The sequence below is a fragment of the Corylus avellana genome, chromosome ca7 (assembly GCF_901000735.1).
Source record: "Corylus avellana chromosome ca7, CavTom2PMs-1.0".
In the NCBI taxonomy this organism is placed as follows: Eukaryota; Viridiplantae; Streptophyta; class Magnoliopsida; order Fagales; family Betulaceae; genus Corylus; species Corylus avellana.
In genome coordinates, this window is record NC_081547.1 from 1,586,888 (window position 1) to 1,606,621 (window position 19,734).

The window sequence follows — 19,734 nt, forward strand, 5'->3', positions numbered from 1 at the left end:
TTTTGTCAATGCAGCACACAATAATGTGCTTTCATTATAAGTTTCTTGATTTACTTTACTTCTGATTTTTTTTTTTTTTTTTTTAAGGAGTGTTTTGTTCATGTCTTTCACTTGATACCGGAAAACAAAAGACAAAATAAATTTGGCAAACCTTTTTTAAAGGAAAAATGAATGGATTGATCTGACATAAAAGTAAAAGAAATTTAAAGGTGAAGAAAGAAATTTGACTTTCTAAATAGAAGGGAAAAAAAAGGCGTAAAGGATTAAGGTTCCAAATCGAGCCAAAAGTCATAAACAAACAATGCAGGAATGAAGTTGGGAGCTGTGTGACTACGTTATTATGCCAAGCTTTGTGTGTCAGCCTTTAACACCCTTAACGAAGAAAAAAGCTATTTATGTACATTAGTTTATTCATTATCATTGCCAAGAAAACTCAACAAAAATCCGCTCACAATCCGTCGTGCTACAGGATTAGGAATACCACGACATAACCGTCCATCGATGTATGCCACAATGCCTGACAACACAAACTTGCCAATCCCCCATTTCCAGAGGAATTTTGCCTTCTGTTTGGCTCCACTGGGGTTTGCAGGGACAAGTGCCTTGTCATTGTCGCTTTCCGACTCTCCTTTCCATTTGATGTTAGCCATAAACTTATCAGCGTGCTTTCTTAGTGTGCGGATTGCAAAACTCACGAATACGTGTTCACACAATGTCTGCAATGTCGGTCCGATTTTCCATTCCTGTGGGCAAACATTCCCCCGCTAAGTTATCTTGAATGGATTTGGAACTTTTGTGAACATTTATCACCACCACATCGAAAGGTTTTCAATACTAATCATAAATTAAAAATCTACTGGCAGCCTAAAAAGGAAACATCAGGAGATATCGACATATACATACTCACCAAAGTCCAACGTCTGTAATGGGTTCTATACATTGTCTCTTCTATGTCAAAATTTTAGATAAAAACGAGGCATTTGCTAGGACACCACAAAATGATGAATACTTAGAAGATGACTAATACTACTCTTCATGCTGGCCTATTTTATACAGGCCGATGTGCCGCCTTTTAAGTGGTTTTTCATGTCATCTACTTAAAAAAATATGTCACATCAACTGGTGTGATAAATGAGTGAAAAATAGTATTATTCATAGAAGATTGTTCAGTACAAGAGTTTTTGCAACTAGATCCATGGCATATAAAATTATAAATTAAGATGATGATATTGCAGAGGAGACCAGAATTAATGCCTGGCATGCTCATATAAGCACAAGCTTTTCCAATCACTACTGAAATTAAATTTCTACCCATAAAACAAACAACAAATAATACAAAAATCGAACCCAAAAAAAAAAAGGAAAAGAGGCACACTAAATGAACAGACACACTCACCTTTTCTAATCGAACATGGTGCAAGGGGCGAGAAGTTTTTGAAGAATCTCCTTTTAACAATGCCTTGCTCATAAGGAATCCCTTTACACGGTCCATGATATCCTCAATGAGGGAGCTGTTTGGGGGTAGATTTTTCAGGAAAACCTATGCATATAATGTAATATTATCAGAAATCTTAAATTTAGGATGCGTCCAACAGTGAAGCAAGTTAAAGATTTCTCAATTAGGCATGTCTCTTAGCATAAGATTGAAGCAAACTAAGCCTACCTGTGAGCAATAAACTGAACCATCATTACTAAATCAGTTTTATGTGAAAAATCAATAGTGGAATGTCGATAAGCTTTCACTCTCAAGATTAGCCATATTCGATAGAATTTTCCAAAACCTGGTCAAGATTTTTTCCCCCTTCAATAAATTACCTTATTGTCAATGACTCTGACTCTAAGATATTCTTGTCTATACAGGGTATCCAACATAGCTTGCAGGTATCCTTCGATATATAGCTGCAGTAATTAAAACAACTAATTCATAATTGACTTCAGAAATAGACTAATAAAAAGTCAAGGAGACTGAGCTGCACGTAGATATAGAAAATATATACAACAATACAGAATTCTAAATTTTTAATGGTCTTCCCCCAGATATATCATCAACAATTTTAATACGTTGAGATTCTCGAGGAGATAAAAGAACAGCCATTGACTAGGTCGGCAAACACAAGGCACAAGGTCAATATGTTACTAGCTTCTTAGTAGATTATTTTAGTGCAATGTGTCACTAGCAAAGAAGGAATATGTCAATAGTACATAGCACCATCAATGGGGTAGGGAGGGGTCTCGGCTTCAACTCATACAATTAAACCAAATTTATAATTAAAGCAAGAGAAAATATCACAAAAGATTTTCTACTAACGAAAATGGGGCATGCCCAATGAATAAAAAAATTCACACCAATTGTCTGACCAGAGATGCATATAGTAGATTTTACCTCATCAACCCCAGGACTCTGATCAAGTTTGATCTCTCGATTTGGACCACCTTCCATCAAAGCAGTTCCCAACAATGACGGCTCCATTGCCAATTTCAATATTCCTTGGTGAAAGCCAATTACCTTTAAAATGATTATAGGCAGCCAAAATATCATCATTAGAAATTCCAGTAATATTTGAGCTAAGCGGGCGCACAATACAAAAATTGTACATACATTGGAATTTAGTAAACTATGGCTCTCATTTAAAACCGTTCATGAGACTTTCATCTTGCATGGCTTTAAGTTATAAAAGAAAGAACATGTCTTCTTTCCATTTTTTTTATTACCTTCTTCGTGTATGTATATGATAAAGACAGAATCCACTCGATTTCTACAATTTTTTTTTTACTAATCCTTGAATTTTTTGAGTCCTTTAGCAGTGGTTGCAAAAGCGATCATGACATTGCAATATGAATGAGTGGTACCCAAAAATGTGAAGACTAATTATACCATTCCATTAAAACCACTTGCTTCTGCTCCCTTCAGTACAGAGTCTGATATTTCAGTGACAGCAGCAAAGAGTACATTAGATCCCGCTGTTCTCAACTGCAGAGTGCCAAATTGATAGTTTCAGTGAGAGCAGAAGTAATAATACTGGCAATTAGACGGATATGGTACTTACAGTTTTTCCTACATCACCAAAGTAACGTTTTGTCCCAGAAAATCCTTTACCATCAATACATTTACTGATGAGCTTAAATGTACCTGTCCCCAATAGCCAAAGCAGCAAACAAATATTACAACCAGGCCTTTGCAATTAAAACAACAGAGAAGGCATTAAGGGCAAGTTAGTGTCTGACATGTATATCTGAAACACAATAAACAATTACATGGCATTTCATGTTGAAGTACACATAGTTACAAAAAGGGAAGTTCAAAATAGGCATGCATTTCGAATCTCTTGCTGAAATATAAACTTTAGCTTAGCCAACAGAAATTACATTAAAAAAAATAACATTTCTCAAAAAGCTAAGAGAAAAGTACATATGCTCTGGCTATAATGCATAATCAAAGTCTTACTTTTGTCAATGACCTCTTAGAGCACACAAACCCAGAACATAATCTGGTACTTCATAAATTTTTCCAACTAATGGAATAATATCTTGAAGTTTCAAAATGTGTCTGAAACTCCTTGGATACTCTTGCACAAGTATTGGACACACCTTCAACATTCAGATATGATCTTTTTCTGTATAGAATGGGAATATATTTTGTAAATGATAACATAGGAACTGCATTAAGGGCCTATGACAGATCTTTAGACTACAAGATAGACTACGATAATTGCATGATTAAACTATTACACCATACAATTAAAGATATATAACAATTGAATCATGTTGCACTTTCTATGAGGAAACAATTTATTAGGGTATCCCTGTTAAGCTTATCCTACTTTTGGAAAAATTATTGCAGTGACTTATTTGAATCACACACATGCTTTCTAGCAGGTCAGGATATCGACACTTTTAAGTGGAAAAAACCTGTATAATAATGATTCACATGTCCTGACTACACGGCGTTTATCACTGATCCTCAACAGAAACCAAAACTTCAATAAAATTGCACGCAAGTACAAATGGAACACACGTTCTTGACATAATCTTTACAACCATTCAATGAAGACTCCAAGCACTTACAAAACCATCATAAACCACCATTTTAGTTAGCATCACTCAACTTGCCATAATCTTTGCAGGTGAGATGTCATGAGACCAGTCTGCATTTTACCTAACAATCAGGATCGAAGTCTCAACTCTTCTTTAGTGGGCTAATCCTTTAGCCAAGAACTTGTCCTCAACCTTCAGTACCCCCATTTTTTGTCAGACAGAAACACACACAAAAGATTGCTATACCAAACAGTTTGACCATAGCCGACATGCAAACACAAACAGTAGTGACAATCATGATGAAATTTCTAGTATACGTTGTCACTTATAAACGCCTATAAAATTAAAATAATTGACTTGGAACTTATTGATATAGCTTAATAACAAAAGTAATACTTATAAAAAGGGGAACTTAAACAAAAATAGATACTTACCAAATCAAAAAGAGGATGAGTGACTGAACAAAGAATGTAGAAAGAGTACCTAAAGTCAAACCCGGAATATTCATTAACCCACGAGAAGGATCAAAGAAAACATCGAGAGAGGATGAAGCCAAGTCATCAAATATAGACACAAAATCTGGTGGAAGCAATGGGCTTCCTTTTGCAATATAGATGGCCCTCATGACATACCTGGATAATCATGTAAACGTTTACACCACTTAACATGTAACACACACAAGAAAAAAGAAAAAGAAATTAAAAATGATAAGCTTACCATGAATAATGTTGAGCACATCTCATACATAATTCACGCACTGTTATCAGGGCATGTGTAACCAGAACTCCATTGAGCTCTACAACCTTCTTTTTTATGGGTGGGACCTAAGAAGTTCAAAAAATTGGGGGGACACAAATGATGAGGGAATGCACTTACAAAATGACAGCACAGATAATGTATCAAACATTTAAGCACAACAAATATCAAGTCCTGGAACAGCATCCTAACATACCTTTATAACACTATGCAGTAAGGACCTTAGAGTCTCCTGGGCCGAGCTATAACTTGAGTACGATTCCCCAGGAAGAAAATTGGCAAAAATCTATTAAAAAACATATACAAACACAGGTCAGGTCAGGAATTTAAGTAGGTGAAATATGTTACAATATCAGAGTCATGGAGGAAATAAGAAAATCAAACCTTAATCGGGTGGATCTCAAAATGGTCAAAGTAAAACTGCCGACTCTGAGAATTAGAGTCGCTAAGAGATGTTCTCCAAAATGGGACAACCCTCATTAATGTCTCCTCATCAAGGTTCAAATCAACGGGCTGCATAAGACCAAGTCAGGAAATCAGAGCCAATACAGCCAAATACGAATGTATATTATTAAATTACCACTTGTCCTAAAAGCTTAAGTTAATAAGAAGAAGTAAATTTAATCATTTATATTCTAATACCCCCCCTCACGTATGGGCTCAAATTCATTCTTAATTAGTGGGACCCAATACATAGAATATTTTATTGAAATGGAAAGTAAATGATAGAATTAAGGTTTGAATTCAGGACATTTGCTTTGATATCATGTTAAATTACTATTTACCCTAAAAGCTTAAGTCGATAGAAAGAGGTAAATTTAATCATTTATATTCTAACAAATATTGTATTATCAAATCTATTCCATGACATTGACAACGACCTATTCCATGACATTGATAACGATAGTTTCTCGCAAACTGATTAAAAAAAAGAAAAAAAGAAACAAACAACAGATAAGCTTTAGTGAACATAAAGAAAAGGTTAGACACGCAATGTCTGATTTTTACCTGCAAAACTATAGATGAGTACTTTACTTGTATAACATTGGAACTGGCAGAAAGCTGGACAAAAACAATTTTGAGTAAATCATTTGTGTCACTGGAGTCTAACTGATGTCCACGAAGCATTGCTGCAAAAGGAGCTCCTTCCCACTTCTCCTCCAAATTTAATGACTGGATTGAATACAACAAGGCACTATCAGTATAATAATTTGATGGAAATAATTACCCAAAACTCTTACAAAATTTCCAGAATATGTAAATAAAAGGTCTTGTAGGGATCAGTGACTTTCTAAGGCATAAAGCATAAGCAATCATACCTGTAAACATATCTGGTAATATTTGTGCTGATCAGTTAATACAGAAACCAGATCAATATTCCCAAGCCTCGCAATTATGATCGGCATAAAAACCGACAACTCACTCTCGTCTCCATCCTTCAGAAAATTATAACATTTTAGATAAAGACTATAAATTGAAAGTTGTTCATCAAAAAAAGATTATACTCTTGGAGCCTGCACTCTGCACAACAATAGAGCACACTACTCAAAAGGCAGAATCCTAGTTGCTATGGCTTTAAAGTTCAAAATTATTGAGAAGCAACTTTGAACACTATCATGTGGGCTGGGGGACAAATTCCCAAGTGTCAAGGGCTACCTATTTTAGTCATCCATACTAGAAAATTGTGACTGAAGTATCATCCTCTCAGCAGTATTTTACATATAGATGTTGACATAACCATCTGTATACAAAAATTTATAGTAAGAGAACATATGTCAAGAATTTTTTTTTTTTTTCGTTTTTGGCTGGCTGGACTTGAGGACAAGACTTGAAATGAGAAGTGAAGGTGACATCCGACAAGTCAGCAAGCAACAGTTGACCATGTCACACATAATTTCTATTACTGAAAGCTATAAAAGTTCAATGAAAACAAACAAATGAATCCTTTGAAGTTTGCAAACAATATAAGCTTCATAAATTTTTGGGGGAGGGGGGAGGAGTGGACACAACATCAATAACAGGGAATTGGACGGACCTGCTTTCCACACTCGAGTAGGTGGATTGCCAAATGGGAAACTCTTAACTGAATCTTTGCACATGATTGAAAAACTGTGTCTGCCTTGTGACTACCAGAGATCTCACAAATTCGTAAAACCCGTGTGGGACCATCTGTGTATACTTCATAACCTATTTTTACCGTCTCCATGCCATTAATCAAAGGTAAATTAGATGACAATCCTCTGTGTTGCCTCAGTTTGTAGAGAGGCTTCCAAGTGCGCACCTTATCCAAGTTAATCTCGCGTGCTTGGGTACCTGCAAGAAAAAATATCCTGTTATGTCATATCTATTTTCACAATCCAAAATATCATGAATTTATTGAACCTGCAATCTAATTGTAAATGGTGCACGCATATGTCGCATGGACACTTCTAAATGTGTTGCACCAGGTCACTCACGACAAGGGTATAGAAAGTATCACAAAAACCTACCTTATGATTCATGGACATGTCAAAAAATAAAGAATGAAAGGAAGAAACATCTCCCTTGTTGGGTAGAAATTTTAAATGATACAATATCAAGCATATTTTTGCATTAAATGTATACTCTAGAACTAGTGCAGTCTCGTATATGGCATGCCATGGTACATTGATACTTCATTTAATCCCAAGGTATACGAGAGAAAATTAGAGAATTTTAATGATTTGGAAATATTCCCAAGCCTTGATATGTAAAGGTTTGATGGATCTAACCCATATAGACATACCTATGCGCGCGTGGCATACCTGAGTCCACATTTTATAGGTAGAGCCACAACAAATGGTGAAAACTTTATCTTGATCAGTTTGATGAGAGAGAAAAAAAAAAAAAAAAAGCATTATAATTTGATATAATTTGCCCCTAGAGAACCCTTAATTAATCACTTTTTCAGGGACATTACACTTACACGTCCAAATATATTACTTAGGCGCCATGAAACCAAATGAAATAAATTCCTCTGAGATTTCTACATTTGCAACAAAATGTCATATTGATATCACAAAAGTTGCTAAAAGTTAACAAACACAGCCTAAACTGAAGTTGAACCACCTGATACTTAATTTTTAACTTCCATGAAATTCTATTTCCAGAGTGGCATTAAAAAACCCTGCTAGTAGAGCCAGATTTAGGTATTGAGTTGTTTGCTTAGGAAAATTAGATAGACAGTTAAATAGTAGTGAAATTGCATGACCTACAACAAGTAGCCTCAATTGCACAGACTATGGCAGTAAGCGTTTAATAATTCCATTCAGCATTTATCATCCAATAGATATGAAGCCCTATAAGCTTCATGATAGTGTTTCAATTTAAGATCAACAAAGAGAACTGTGACTAGTGTTATTTTCCTATATCTATTATACCAGGTCACAGTTTCTCTGGTCTGAGCCATACTCCATGTAGAAAACCAATTTTTTTTTTTGTTTTTTTAAATCTATATACTACACTTTTTGTGTGTTTGGACATCTACATATAACACATAACTCTGACATCACACCAAGTTGAGCCCCAGATTTTAAGAAAACTTATAGTAGACCACAACAGTGAGATGGACAATAACATGCCTGTCACAAATGACAAGCAGATCAAGCTGATCGTCTTTTTTCTCTTTTTCAAGCTAAGTAAATCAAGCTGATTCTGTAATGGAGATAATCAATGATGAGGGCTATGCATCTCCTAAAGAATATGCCACTTATACGTACCATATTTTACCCCATCCCTCCCCCCCCCCCCCACTACCACCCAAAAAAAAAAAAAACTGCATAGATAGCTTTTTTCTAAACACAATCACACAACAAAGCTGAAATGAATTGCCCAAAAAAAGAAATTCACAATCTCCGTAAAAGGATATGGAGGTGTTTCAGAAATTGAAGGTGAGGTTGGTCTCCACCATGATGATTTTGGACAAAAAAAATACCAAAGAAGCATTCTCACATTCATTTTGAACCAAATTAATATGAATAAATTAGAAAAAGTTATAAAAGAGCCAAATTCCTGATAATAAACTTAAAAAAGTAACAAGGAATCAGTGAGTACCATCGATTTGGACAACCAGTTTATGTGGAAGAGTCAAATCATCCCAGACATAATCCACACTAGACGCAGATTTTAAAACCTCTGGGTCTAACGACTCCTGTAAAATTCTCAAGTGATAATAGAAAAAAATTAACAAACAGAAAACAATTCTGATCTGCACCACTAGATCAGCAGTTGACAAGGGAGGAAAATGGAAAAATAGCACAACCTTTTGGTAGTAAGTTACAGCTACATTCCTCAAGCAATTTTCAATCCGATACGGTAAACTGATATCGGGCGGTTTCTGGAAATGCAGAACAAGTGAAGAACCTTCTTCTACCACATGAACAGTTGCGTATTCTGGTACACCTTTTTCTACTGCAGTCGCTTGTTTCCTGAACTTCAGGAAAAAGCGTCCTAAGGAAGCAATGCATACTGGTCCTGACCAACTGTGTTCAGAATCATTCAGATGAAACTGGATGTGTATTAACGATTCATCGCTAGCATTTCTGTGCTTTCTAATAAAATTCTCAAATAAATTGAACTCTCTCCTTTTGCTAATTCCACTCTGCAGCTGTAGTGTTACTCTCTGTTTACTTATAATGGGAATCATGCCTGCCATGTCATCCTTAAGGAGACAGAAAGAGGGGGAATGATAAGAAGACAAGTCAAAAAAATTTACAGACATGAGATAAAAGAAAAAACACCTCCATTATTTATAAATTTAGAGCAAACCTGTAAATAACATTGTCGGACAGTGATACTTTCCTCCGATTCATTAAACACAACATACCGTGGGACCATAGTCACTATTTGAGATGGCAAAGCTACTTTACTGCAAAGTGGCCCCATGGACATCCCAAGCTTTGTAATAGATTTGACTCCAGATCCTTTCTCTACTTCCAAGCTTATCTCTGTAAGGCCTGATAATGCATCCAAGTCTAGCAGTGGCTCTGATGCATAATCTTCTGACAATTTGAGCCGCACCTTGTTTGATCTAGCAACAGAGGGTACATAAAATGATTATAAAACAAAACTGGAATACCTATAAAGCAAGCAAATTTTAGCATCATATAGTGAAAGGATGAAATTCACACATTTATATAGCCATTGCAAAAAAATAAAATTATCTTACTTTAAGAACCATGATCTGATCGACTTTGGAGGCAAAAATAATCCCAACTCCAGAGGAATGCTGGAATCAAACTTCCATGGTTCATCCCTGCATATATTTAAGGCTATGAAGATAATCAGAGATCTAGAATGATGCTAAATAAATTTAACCAATGACAGATGTAGTGATACCTTGATAGAGGCTTCTTATCAGGTAGAAAGAAACAAAGGGGGAAATCGGTATCATTCTTAAGGGCATATGGTGTAAAAATAGCAGCCTGCAAAAAAAATATCAAGAATAGATTTCCAACAAGATGTTAAACTAGCACAATGAACCGAGTTGATATAATTAGAAAATATGTGTATAACACATAACAATATATAACACAGCAAATAACCCGAAAGTAGTAATCCAACTATTGGTCTATGCTCTTTGACCAAAAAATATCATGCAAGACTAAATGGTAATATGGCCAGAGCATAACAACCTCTAAGATGCCTCTGTCCCCGCGAGACAATCGCAAGGAAGCAAAATACTTCCCACCTCCAAAATCCAGATCAATGTCCAGACAATGGATTGCACCTCTCTGCTTTGATAACTTCTTGACCCAATCACTGCTATTCACTGGTTTGCAGCTTGTCTCAAACGCAGTTAAAGTGACAATAAAGAATATGATGGAAGGATTAGAATAAAAATCAACTGTTGAATCACATGGTATAGTTGCTTGGTTCCCGATGTTTTCACAGCCATTAGTTGTACATACACCTGCACAAGATAAAGTGCTAAACAGTTATGAGTCAAATCAGTAGTAAAATGAAACATTTTATCATCCCATGAAATTTCTGCTCTTACCCGTTTCACTCAAAAGTACATTTATCTCAGAGTGCAAAAAATTGGACACCTGTATGGTAGGAAGAAGAAAAATTTCCTTTTGCTCTTGTAATGCAACCGGTGAATCACTATTTTTGAACCCATCTCTAGATTTTTCAGGTTGTATAACAGGCACATTTCTTCCAATCCTCTGAATCAAAAAATGCATGCTTGCAACACGTGAACCATTAGATTTGAGAATACAATGGGCTGTACTGAAGGAACATTTCATGGATCCAACAAATAAAGCCTTTCGGACTCTATAACTTAATTGATCGAAAATTCCAGAGAGACGAACTGCCTTTCCACCTTCAAGATCATCTGACCACTCCGCAGAAAGTGAATTCTTAGCATTTTTAGAGCCATCTGAAAGTTCAGGTCTAAAAGAAAACAAGAAGTTACCTGCATATCAATCAGCAATCACATTAATTTCGGGCAATAACTAATAATTAAATGTTCACTAACAAAATTGCCATTATCACTACGTGTAACTAATCCAGGAGAAAAAAAAAAATCCTGGGATAAGAAGACCTACTTTCGAGCTTGGAGAATCATAAAGTTATTTTGGTCAGCAGCAAGATCCAAACTCCCCCACCCTTACAGATATGCCTTCAATCCTTTGCCACTGTGCTAGGCCAACTTTGGCATCTCCAATAGTTGTCTTTCCTTTTCTAAAATCCTATGACTAAATCCTACAGATGCCTTAAATCCTATGATCAACTCGGTTATAAAGTCCATATATGAACGTTTCCATTTCAAGACCATTGAATCAGACTCACCAAACACGACTATTAACTTGGGTAAAAAGCTCAGTCCTTTCCACCTAGCATGATTATGAATTTTTTTTTTTTTTTTTTTTTTCATTTCAAGAATGCATAGTGAGGGAGTCACCACTGAATGTATCCCCTACTGCCACCAAAGAACCCTTGTCTTAGGCAATGCTCATCTAATAATCACTTTTTTTTCTAAATGGCTTTCACACCTCCCGAAATATCAATAAATGATTTGTTTTTGGTAAAAGATTGAGATAACTGTATGTAATTCAGGTGCAAGATAAACATCAATACTCCAGTACATCTCTCCCTGAATCAGGAAAAAGTATGTTTTTGAACTAGCAGTCAGTTGTTCTGATTCAACATATTGTTAATTTTGAAGTAAAAGAAAAAATTTTGGTAAAACAGTCACATTGTACATAATATCTTCACCCTCAAGCGTTACATTCAAGTCTATATAAAATAGAAAAGCAGGATGCCCATAAAATTTACATGCGAAATGAACTGATTCCTCATTGGGTTTTATTTTCTCCATGCTAATAAATAAGAGGCCTCTAGATGTAGCACCATTTGATAGGAGAGGAAGCAATTTTTCACGGTAATCTCTCCAAAACACAAGCAAGCATACATTGCTTTATAGCAGTCACATTTCCCCCTTCAGTTTTCTAGATATTTTAGGATCACTCAATACTCGAGCACTTTTCCAAGTCATCCACCCTGCACCAACTATTTACAATACCCAGAATTTTGTTTTGTTTTTTTTTTTTTTTTTTAAAGAAAAAAATTTTAAAAAAATTTTTTAAAAAAAAATCTTATCACCATCATACAAAGTCAAGGAGTAGCGGCATCATCTTATCACCAAAATCTGTGCTTCTGAAGTGACAACATATTTATCTAAGATTCTAATAAATTGGTTATCACACATGAACATACCATAACGTGCTAAAGGACATTGCGGATACTAATGATGATGATGATGACGATAAAAATGACAAGAAGGGAGAGAAGAATAATGGAAAGAAATGTAGGTAAGACTTGGAAAAATGGCACAAATAAGTGGGGGTTTGAATTAATTGAAATAATTGCAGTTGACAATGCATACCAACGCTTAATGACATCAACGCTTTCTTTAATCCACCAGACAAATTCACAGCATCAAACATGGCCATGGAATCATCAATTGTTTCTCCTGATTTTAGCAACACAGAAGCAGTCTCATCTTTGTTTTGTAGCGGACGTCGAAACTGTAGCTCCATAGATAATCCAGTTTCATTATGTATTTTTGTTAAAGGAGAAACTATAATTGACAAACCATCCTACCAAGAAAAAAAAAATCAATAAAATAATCAATACATTTCTATGAACATAATGAAATTTAGGAGGTCAAAAAAAAAAAAAAAAGAAGCAAATACCTCAGATTTTCTTGAAATGTCAACCACAACAAAAGGCCCAGGGTAAGTTTTTGAATCTGCTCCATGAAATAAAGGCATAAGCTAAACCCAAGAACAAGTTAAATGATCTAATTCTGACATTCCTTGTACCAGTTGGTAAACTAGAATGCAAAAATCAGTTGATTAAATTAGCAAGATTAAGAAGTCAAGGAAGCTTATCCTAATCATCTCAAGCAGATTTGACTGATATCAGCCTGGGCGATCCTGATTCAAGTTCCATCTTAGAGTTTCTATCTGCTCAATTCAATGTCCTATTATATATTGTAGGAGGTATGCTACTAAGCAATACTAACGATCATGTATGGGTGAAATTTGTGGACACATGATTATCATTCAAATATTTTAGTTTTTGGAAGTTTAACTGGTCCATATGGTAAACTCAAATAAGTTTCTCCTTTTAGATTGTTCTGTACGTCCACATCTCTCAACACCTTGAGGACATTTCTCCTCACCCGATCGCCAAGAACATACCAAGCGACAACCTCCAGAACTTCCAGCTCCGTTAAAAAGTCGAGAAAGGACTAATATAAAGGGTGGAGGTCAACATATTTCCTTCCCACTAATCTAACTTATCAGCTATCAATAATGTAAAACTCCATTTATCATGTCTGTAATTTGGGGGGAAAATACTTCCAACTATGAAGAGAGAGAGAGAGAGGGAGAACGAGGCCAATTCCATCATCTCAAATCAAAGAGACCCGGGAAAAATGACTCTGCCAGTCTACGGGAACAGGAGGATTATCTCTTTGATTCTGACGAGCATAGAGTCATACATTGGATCTTCCTACATTTACCTGTCTAAAGCCAAGAAAATCTGAGGTCACCTTAGGATGCCTTCTTCTGTCTTCACTACTTGTTATCTGGGATAAGTTGGAGTGATGTGTTTGCACTGCTTGTTATTTAATTAATCTGAGGTCACCTTAAGTTGGAGTGTGCTCCTCACTCTCTCTTAATTCATTCATCTCCACTGTTCTCTTTACCTCTAAAAATATTTGGATGTATCTGTTATGTTCACAATCTTGTTCCAAGTTCTGATAAATTTGATCCTCGTGCTGCAAATGTCTTTCTTGGTTATTCTCATACCCAAAAGGGTTACAAGTGTCATAGCCCTATTCTTAGGAAACATTTCACTAGTTCTGACGTCACGTTTTTTGAGTCTACTCCATATTTTTCAAATGTCAGTACTCTTGATGTTTATAATCTTGAGATGAACACCTCATTAATTTCACTTACAATTCCATCTCTACATAATCCAATCTAGCTTCCTCTCCTCAATATAATTCATTGCCCATTACTATCCGAAAAGGTAAACATTTTTGTGTCACCAAACATTCCATCAGTCAATATGTATCTTCCAAATCTTTATCTCTTTCATTTTTCTGACTTTATTCCCCATCTATCTAGTGTTTCTGATGCAGGACATACACAAGATTGAGAAGAGAGAAGAAGCCAAGAAGGGAAGAGAAAACAAGCTAGAGAGGGGAAGAAGAAGAACCGAAGAGGGGAAACGAGGGGAGAAAGAAGACAAGAGGGAACCACAAGCAGTAGTTTAATTTTCTCAATTCATCATAAGCTACTGAACACAATAGAAAACTAGGTTTAAATAGACTAGGGATTAAACCCTAACCCTAAGTGATGCAGATCAGATGAAGCTGGCAGAAGGCTCCGTTCGAACGGCCCTATGTTATTTTTATGTTTTTATTGCTTTCAGTAGTCCCCATCCAAACGGCCACTTGTCCCCTCCGAACGCGTAGCCACATCTGTTTTATTTAATTATCTTTATTTCGTTATTAAATTAGGGTTAGAGTTTTAGGAGTCTATATTTCGTATTTTATTAGGGTTAGGAGTCTTGGGCTATAGATATATGCATATAGCCTCCAGAAAGCAGTTGATGATTATTATTGAGTTTTATTAATGAGAATACTCAGAGTTGAGTTTATTCCTTTTTTTCCTTTAAACTTTAGATAGACTCTATTGTTTTTAGAAGAATTCTTAGGTCTTTGATAGAATCTAGATCTGGAATTGTTTATCCGTTCTTTTATTGTTGTTCTTCGCTGCAACCCACCAAGTCGGGCTGCATCACTAAACCTAACCTTACTTTGGGCTAATGGCTTGCTAAAATAACATAAAGTCCAAAATAAAATAATACAACCCGTCTGAAAAATAAATAATAAAACAAAATGCCAACCAAAAAAAAGTCCAATAATGATCTAGCTGTCAATCACCCAACCACAAGATCATGGGATGATGTGATCTATGGCTCATGTCCGATGCTTTGCATCAGTTTCTACCCCAAAGACGGTGAAAGATGCCTTATTCAATTTTGGCAGGAGAAAAGCTATAGGATTGGAAATGGATGCTTTACATCAGAATGGAACTTAGGATCTTTTGACACTACACCCTGGCTAAAAAAAGCCGGGTGCCAATAGGTATATACAGTCAAGTTTAATTCGGATGGCTCCGTTGACAGATTGAAAGCGAGGTTGGTTGCTAAAGGCTATAAACAAACATATGCCATCGACTACGATGAGACATGTTCTCCAATTGCAAAAATCTCATCTACTAGGGTGCTAATTTCCATGGTTGCTAATGTTGACAGGCCCTTATTTCAATTAGATGGCAAAAATGCTTTTCTACATGAAGACTTACATGAGGAGGTTTATATGGAACAACCACTTGAGGTTTGTTGCTCAAGGGAAGTAGCAAGGGTGTGCCTGTAGGTTGAAGAAAGCTGTATATGGTCATAAGTTCACCGAAAGCATGGTTTGGGAAGTTCTTTGAGGCTGTAGTAGACTTTTCTCTTCAGAGATGTCAAATGGCTCACTTAGTTTTTCATTTACATATTGATCCGGGTTAGATTCTCCTTGTGATATATGTTGATAAAATAGTGATTACTGGAGATGAGCATGATGGTATTACTCGATTGAAACAATTTTTGCAACAACAGTTCATACAAAGGATTTGAGCAAACTTCTATATTTCTTGGGTATTGAAGTTGTCAGATCTTGTAATGGTATCAATTTATCTTAGAGAAAATATATACTTGAGTTGTTAGAAGAAACATGTCTATTGGGTACTCGTCTTGTTGATATTTCTCATGAATACTAATCAGAAATTATTAAAAGATAAAGGGGAACTATTTGAAGTTCCTGATAGATAACGTCCATTAGTTAGAAAGTTGAATTATCGTATTATCAGCATGCTAGTTATTTCATATGCAGCCAGTACCATCAGTCATGTTTTGGAGACTCCTAGGGTTCTACAATGGATGCAATAACCCATATTATTCAGTACTTAAAGAAAGCTCCTAGTCTTGAGATATTGTAGAGATCAAATGGACATCTCAGAGTAAAAGGATTTACCAATGCAGATTGGACAGGATCTCCCACAATTCACAAATAAGAGGTTCACTATTGGATATTGTACATTTGCAGGTGAAAATTTGAATACTTGGAAGAATAAAAATTAGATGGTTGTTGCACATTCCAGTGTAGAAGCTGAGTACAGGGCAATGACCCATACTGCTAGCGAGTTTACATGGTTGCAACATTTTCTGCAAGAGATTGGATTTTCAACTCATACATTGCTTCCATTATTTTGTGACATGATGTTGCAATACATATTGCTTTCAAATCCTATCTTCCATGAAAGAATCAAACATATTGAAGTTAATTCTCACTTCATTCATGACAAGATACTTAGTGGAGATATGGCTATACCATATGTAAAGTCTGGAGATCAATTAGCCGATATGTTCACAAAATCTTTGTACAGAACTCAATCAGAGTTTATTCGTTCTAAGATGGGCTTATATAACATATTTGCTCCAACTTGAGGGGGAGTGTTAACAAAGTTTGTTAGTTTAATTAGAAGGTTGTTATTGTGGTTAGTTAGTTAGGGTCTTAGTTACATGGGCATTATTGTAATTATACCCGTCCATAAAAATTTATAAATAGTTGTAAGGTGGGCTATGATCATTATCTAACTAGCCTCTCTCTATTTCTACATTTCTCTCTTCTAAATTCCCTAACAAACTATAATTTCTGAATTTAGGAGAAATAAATACAAACGAAATATGGGTTTGTTTGATAACGCTTTTACCTTCTCCCTTTTCTTCTCTCTTTTCAAAACAAAAACATTAACAAACAACCCCAAACACAAAACACTCACAACTATTTTCACCTTTATGTCACATCAAAACACTTTTTCAAACAAAAAATACCCTCTAAAAAGCATTAACAAACGAAGCCATATTTCTTGATGTTCCACCATTATCTCAACACTGCAAGTGACACGGCATTAGCTTTAGTTGCCAATTTTTTAGAAAATAACCCCATGTTGCAGCTAAAAACCACCTTTAACAGATACAAATATCAGAAACCACCTTTAACAGCTCAGGAGAAGGATGGGGTTGGTGGTGGGTGTGGGTGTGGGGAAACCACCTTTTACAATTATATAGCATTCAACCTTTTCCCATAGTAGCTTTTGAAGAGACCGAACAAATGGGAAAGAACCCAATGAACTAAGACTGAAATGATAAGATATTCAATTTATACTATGATTGCCAGAATACACGCTGTACATTAGGCCACATGGCTAGCTGTAAAAAGCAAGGATATCCAATAATGTTGTACAGACTAGAGAGTAGTTGAACATACCTTTGACTGACATTACACGTGTTCTCCAGGCAAGTGCTTGAGCTTCTAAAAGAGAAAGATGAATGGGAGAAGTTTTGAGGGATCCAGGAATGGAAAGTTGGACTGAAACAACTGATTCGTCTGCTGAAGATTGGTTTGCTATATCCGAGTTCCTAGCAATCATGCAATAAATATGACCTATCAATCAACAAATTATATATTGATCCAGATGGCCGTGCGCGTGTTTGTGCATCTATACACGCGCATGAAGCATAAAAGATTCCCTACCTCTAGGAAATAACAATTTATAATTTAATCATCTCTAATGGTACATATATTTTTATGGAATCACCTCAATTACATTGTTAATACTTGAAAACTCTAGTTCATTCTAGCCGATAATTCCTTTGGAAGACCTGTTACAAAAGTATATCATGCATGTACTTATGCATCAAGGAATGCATGTATCTGTGCATGCATCAAACTTGAGGGAACAACAAGAAGGTTACTACTCAACATATTTTTAGCTGTGACATGTTATTAGCCATCAGTATTTCTCAAATTTATTAAAAATCAAATCAAAATAACAAGGGAAAAATATATTTAAGCTCCCTGAACTACCAGCCATTTTCAAAAAAGCCACAAGAACCGACAAGTATGACATTTAGATACATCAAACTACTATTTTTACCAAAAATACCCCTTATTCTCAAAACCAAAATAAAATTAAAAAAAATAAAAACAAAAATCTAGTAATAAAAAATAACTGATTTTATATATATATATATAGAGAGAGAGAGAGAGTAGGCCAGCCCGGTCCCCCACATGCGGGCGAGCCACCCTCAGCCCAATGGGGGTGGTTCACAAGCCAGCCACCCCCACCCTTGTTGGTGCCCCTCAAGGGGTTTCCTCTGTTTTTCCTTTTAAAAAAATAATAATAATAATAATAATAATATTTTTAAGATTTAATTTTTTTATTTTTAATAACAGTCAAAAATAATAATTTAATGTAACGTGGCACCAACAAACGTTGGCCGGGAATTCAATGGATGGACCCATTTCAAATTCGCCAAAAAACTTATGCAGCTAAAATTTTAAAATATATATATATATAGGTCAATTTTCTTTTTTTATTGATTAATAATTATAAAGGGAAAATCTGGTTTTTCAATGGTCAAAGTGGGTATTTTCGAAAGATTTCGGTCAAATTGCACGTGACTAGTTTTCCATCCATTCTAACGATCAACGCTGACGGAGTGACCTTTTTGAAACAAAATGGTAATTTGATGTATCCAAGTGTCACACTTGTCAATTCGTGGGGATTTCTTGAAAATGGCTAGTAGTTCGCGAAGCTACCTTATCAAGGGGTATCTGGGTAAAGCATTATCTAATGAAGCATCCGCATGCCCATAACTTCCAATTCTTCTTCACTCATAGAGGTTAGAAGAATAAATCAACCCAAAAAATAAAAAAAGGCATAAAATGTTCAACCTTTGTTTTGAAAGTAATGTGGTTTATCAATTGGATAGCAATTGACCTATTAAGAAAATGATAATTGACAGGCATGATGGGGATGGGCATGAATACAACATCTTATCTAATTTGTGACTACGGAAAAGTCGGCTCCTACGAAAAGCTATTGCAAAGTGTAGGAATGAAAAAATACTACACCTAGTTTAATTTTAGCTCAGCTCATACACATGGAAATGCTGATTGATAGATATATATTGAGGAGGTACCTTAAAAAAATAGAAGCAGATTGATTTCCGGCGATTGATAAACTTTGCTTATTGTCGAAGTCACAAAGAAGGTTTAAGCCTGACCTGTTCTCCACCTGTGACAGTAAAAGTTGATACAAAAATTAGGATAAAATAGGCTCAGGATTTATTGTAAATAATAATAATAATAATAATAAAACACATACACACCCACAAACGAGAGAGAAGAAAATGAAGTGCAGATATTTTTCCAATTTAACTAAATCTGTCGGTGATCAAAGATTATATTGAAGAAAAAAAAAAAAAAAAAGAGAAAAGAAAATAAAAATA

The 19,734-nt window shown here is 35.4% G+C and overlaps 1 protein-coding gene across 4 annotated transcripts in view; it reads right to left on the bottom strand.

Annotated features, from left to right (window-relative positions):
• Positions 1-305: 305 nt before the first annotated feature.
• LOC132187653 (uncharacterized) overlaps positions 306-19,734 on the bottom strand; it is a 40,284-nt gene continuing 20,855 nt past the window's right edge. Inside the window, exons 13-36 of one of the 4 annotated variants that reach the window (XM_059602041.1) lie at positions 19,426-19,520; positions 17,708-17,859; positions 13,011-13,066; positions 12,701-12,914; positions 10,808-11,227; positions 10,443-10,720; positions 10,147-10,232; positions 9,977-10,063; positions 9,577-9,838; positions 9,071-9,469; positions 8,863-8,959; positions 6,827-7,104; positions 6,111-6,227; positions 5,800-5,964; positions 5,176-5,304; positions 4,988-5,077; positions 4,753-4,859; positions 4,519-4,667; positions 3,048-3,130; positions 2,876-2,971; positions 2,384-2,506; positions 1,816-1,899; positions 1,397-1,540; positions 306-743 (exon numbers count right to left, since the gene is read on the bottom strand). In XM_059602041.1, coding sequence (XP_059458024.1) covers positions 408-743; positions 1,397-1,540; positions 1,816-1,899; positions 2,384-2,506; positions 2,876-2,971; positions 3,048-3,130; positions 4,519-4,667; positions 4,753-4,859; positions 4,988-5,077; positions 5,176-5,304; positions 5,800-5,964; positions 6,111-6,227; positions 6,827-7,104; positions 8,863-8,959; positions 9,071-9,469; positions 9,577-9,838; positions 9,977-10,063; positions 10,147-10,232; positions 10,443-10,720; positions 10,808-11,227; positions 12,701-12,914; positions 13,011-13,066; positions 17,708-17,859; positions 19,426-19,520 — 4,047 coding nt within the window. In that variant the 3' untranslated portion in view covers positions 306-407. Of the gene's footprint in view, positions 744-1,396; positions 1,541-1,815; positions 1,900-2,383; positions 2,507-2,875; positions 2,972-3,042; positions 3,131-4,156; positions 4,228-4,469; positions 4,668-4,752; positions 4,860-4,987; positions 5,078-5,175; positions 5,305-5,799; positions 5,965-6,110; positions 6,228-6,826; positions 7,105-8,862; positions 8,960-9,070; positions 9,470-9,576; positions 9,839-9,976; positions 10,064-10,146; positions 10,233-10,442; positions 10,721-10,807; positions 11,228-12,700; positions 12,915-13,010; positions 13,067-17,707; positions 17,860-19,425; positions 19,521-19,734 lie in introns of those variants that run through there. The other 3 variants (XR_009440841.1, XM_059602042.1, XM_059602043.1) reach the window with 3 other exon arrangements.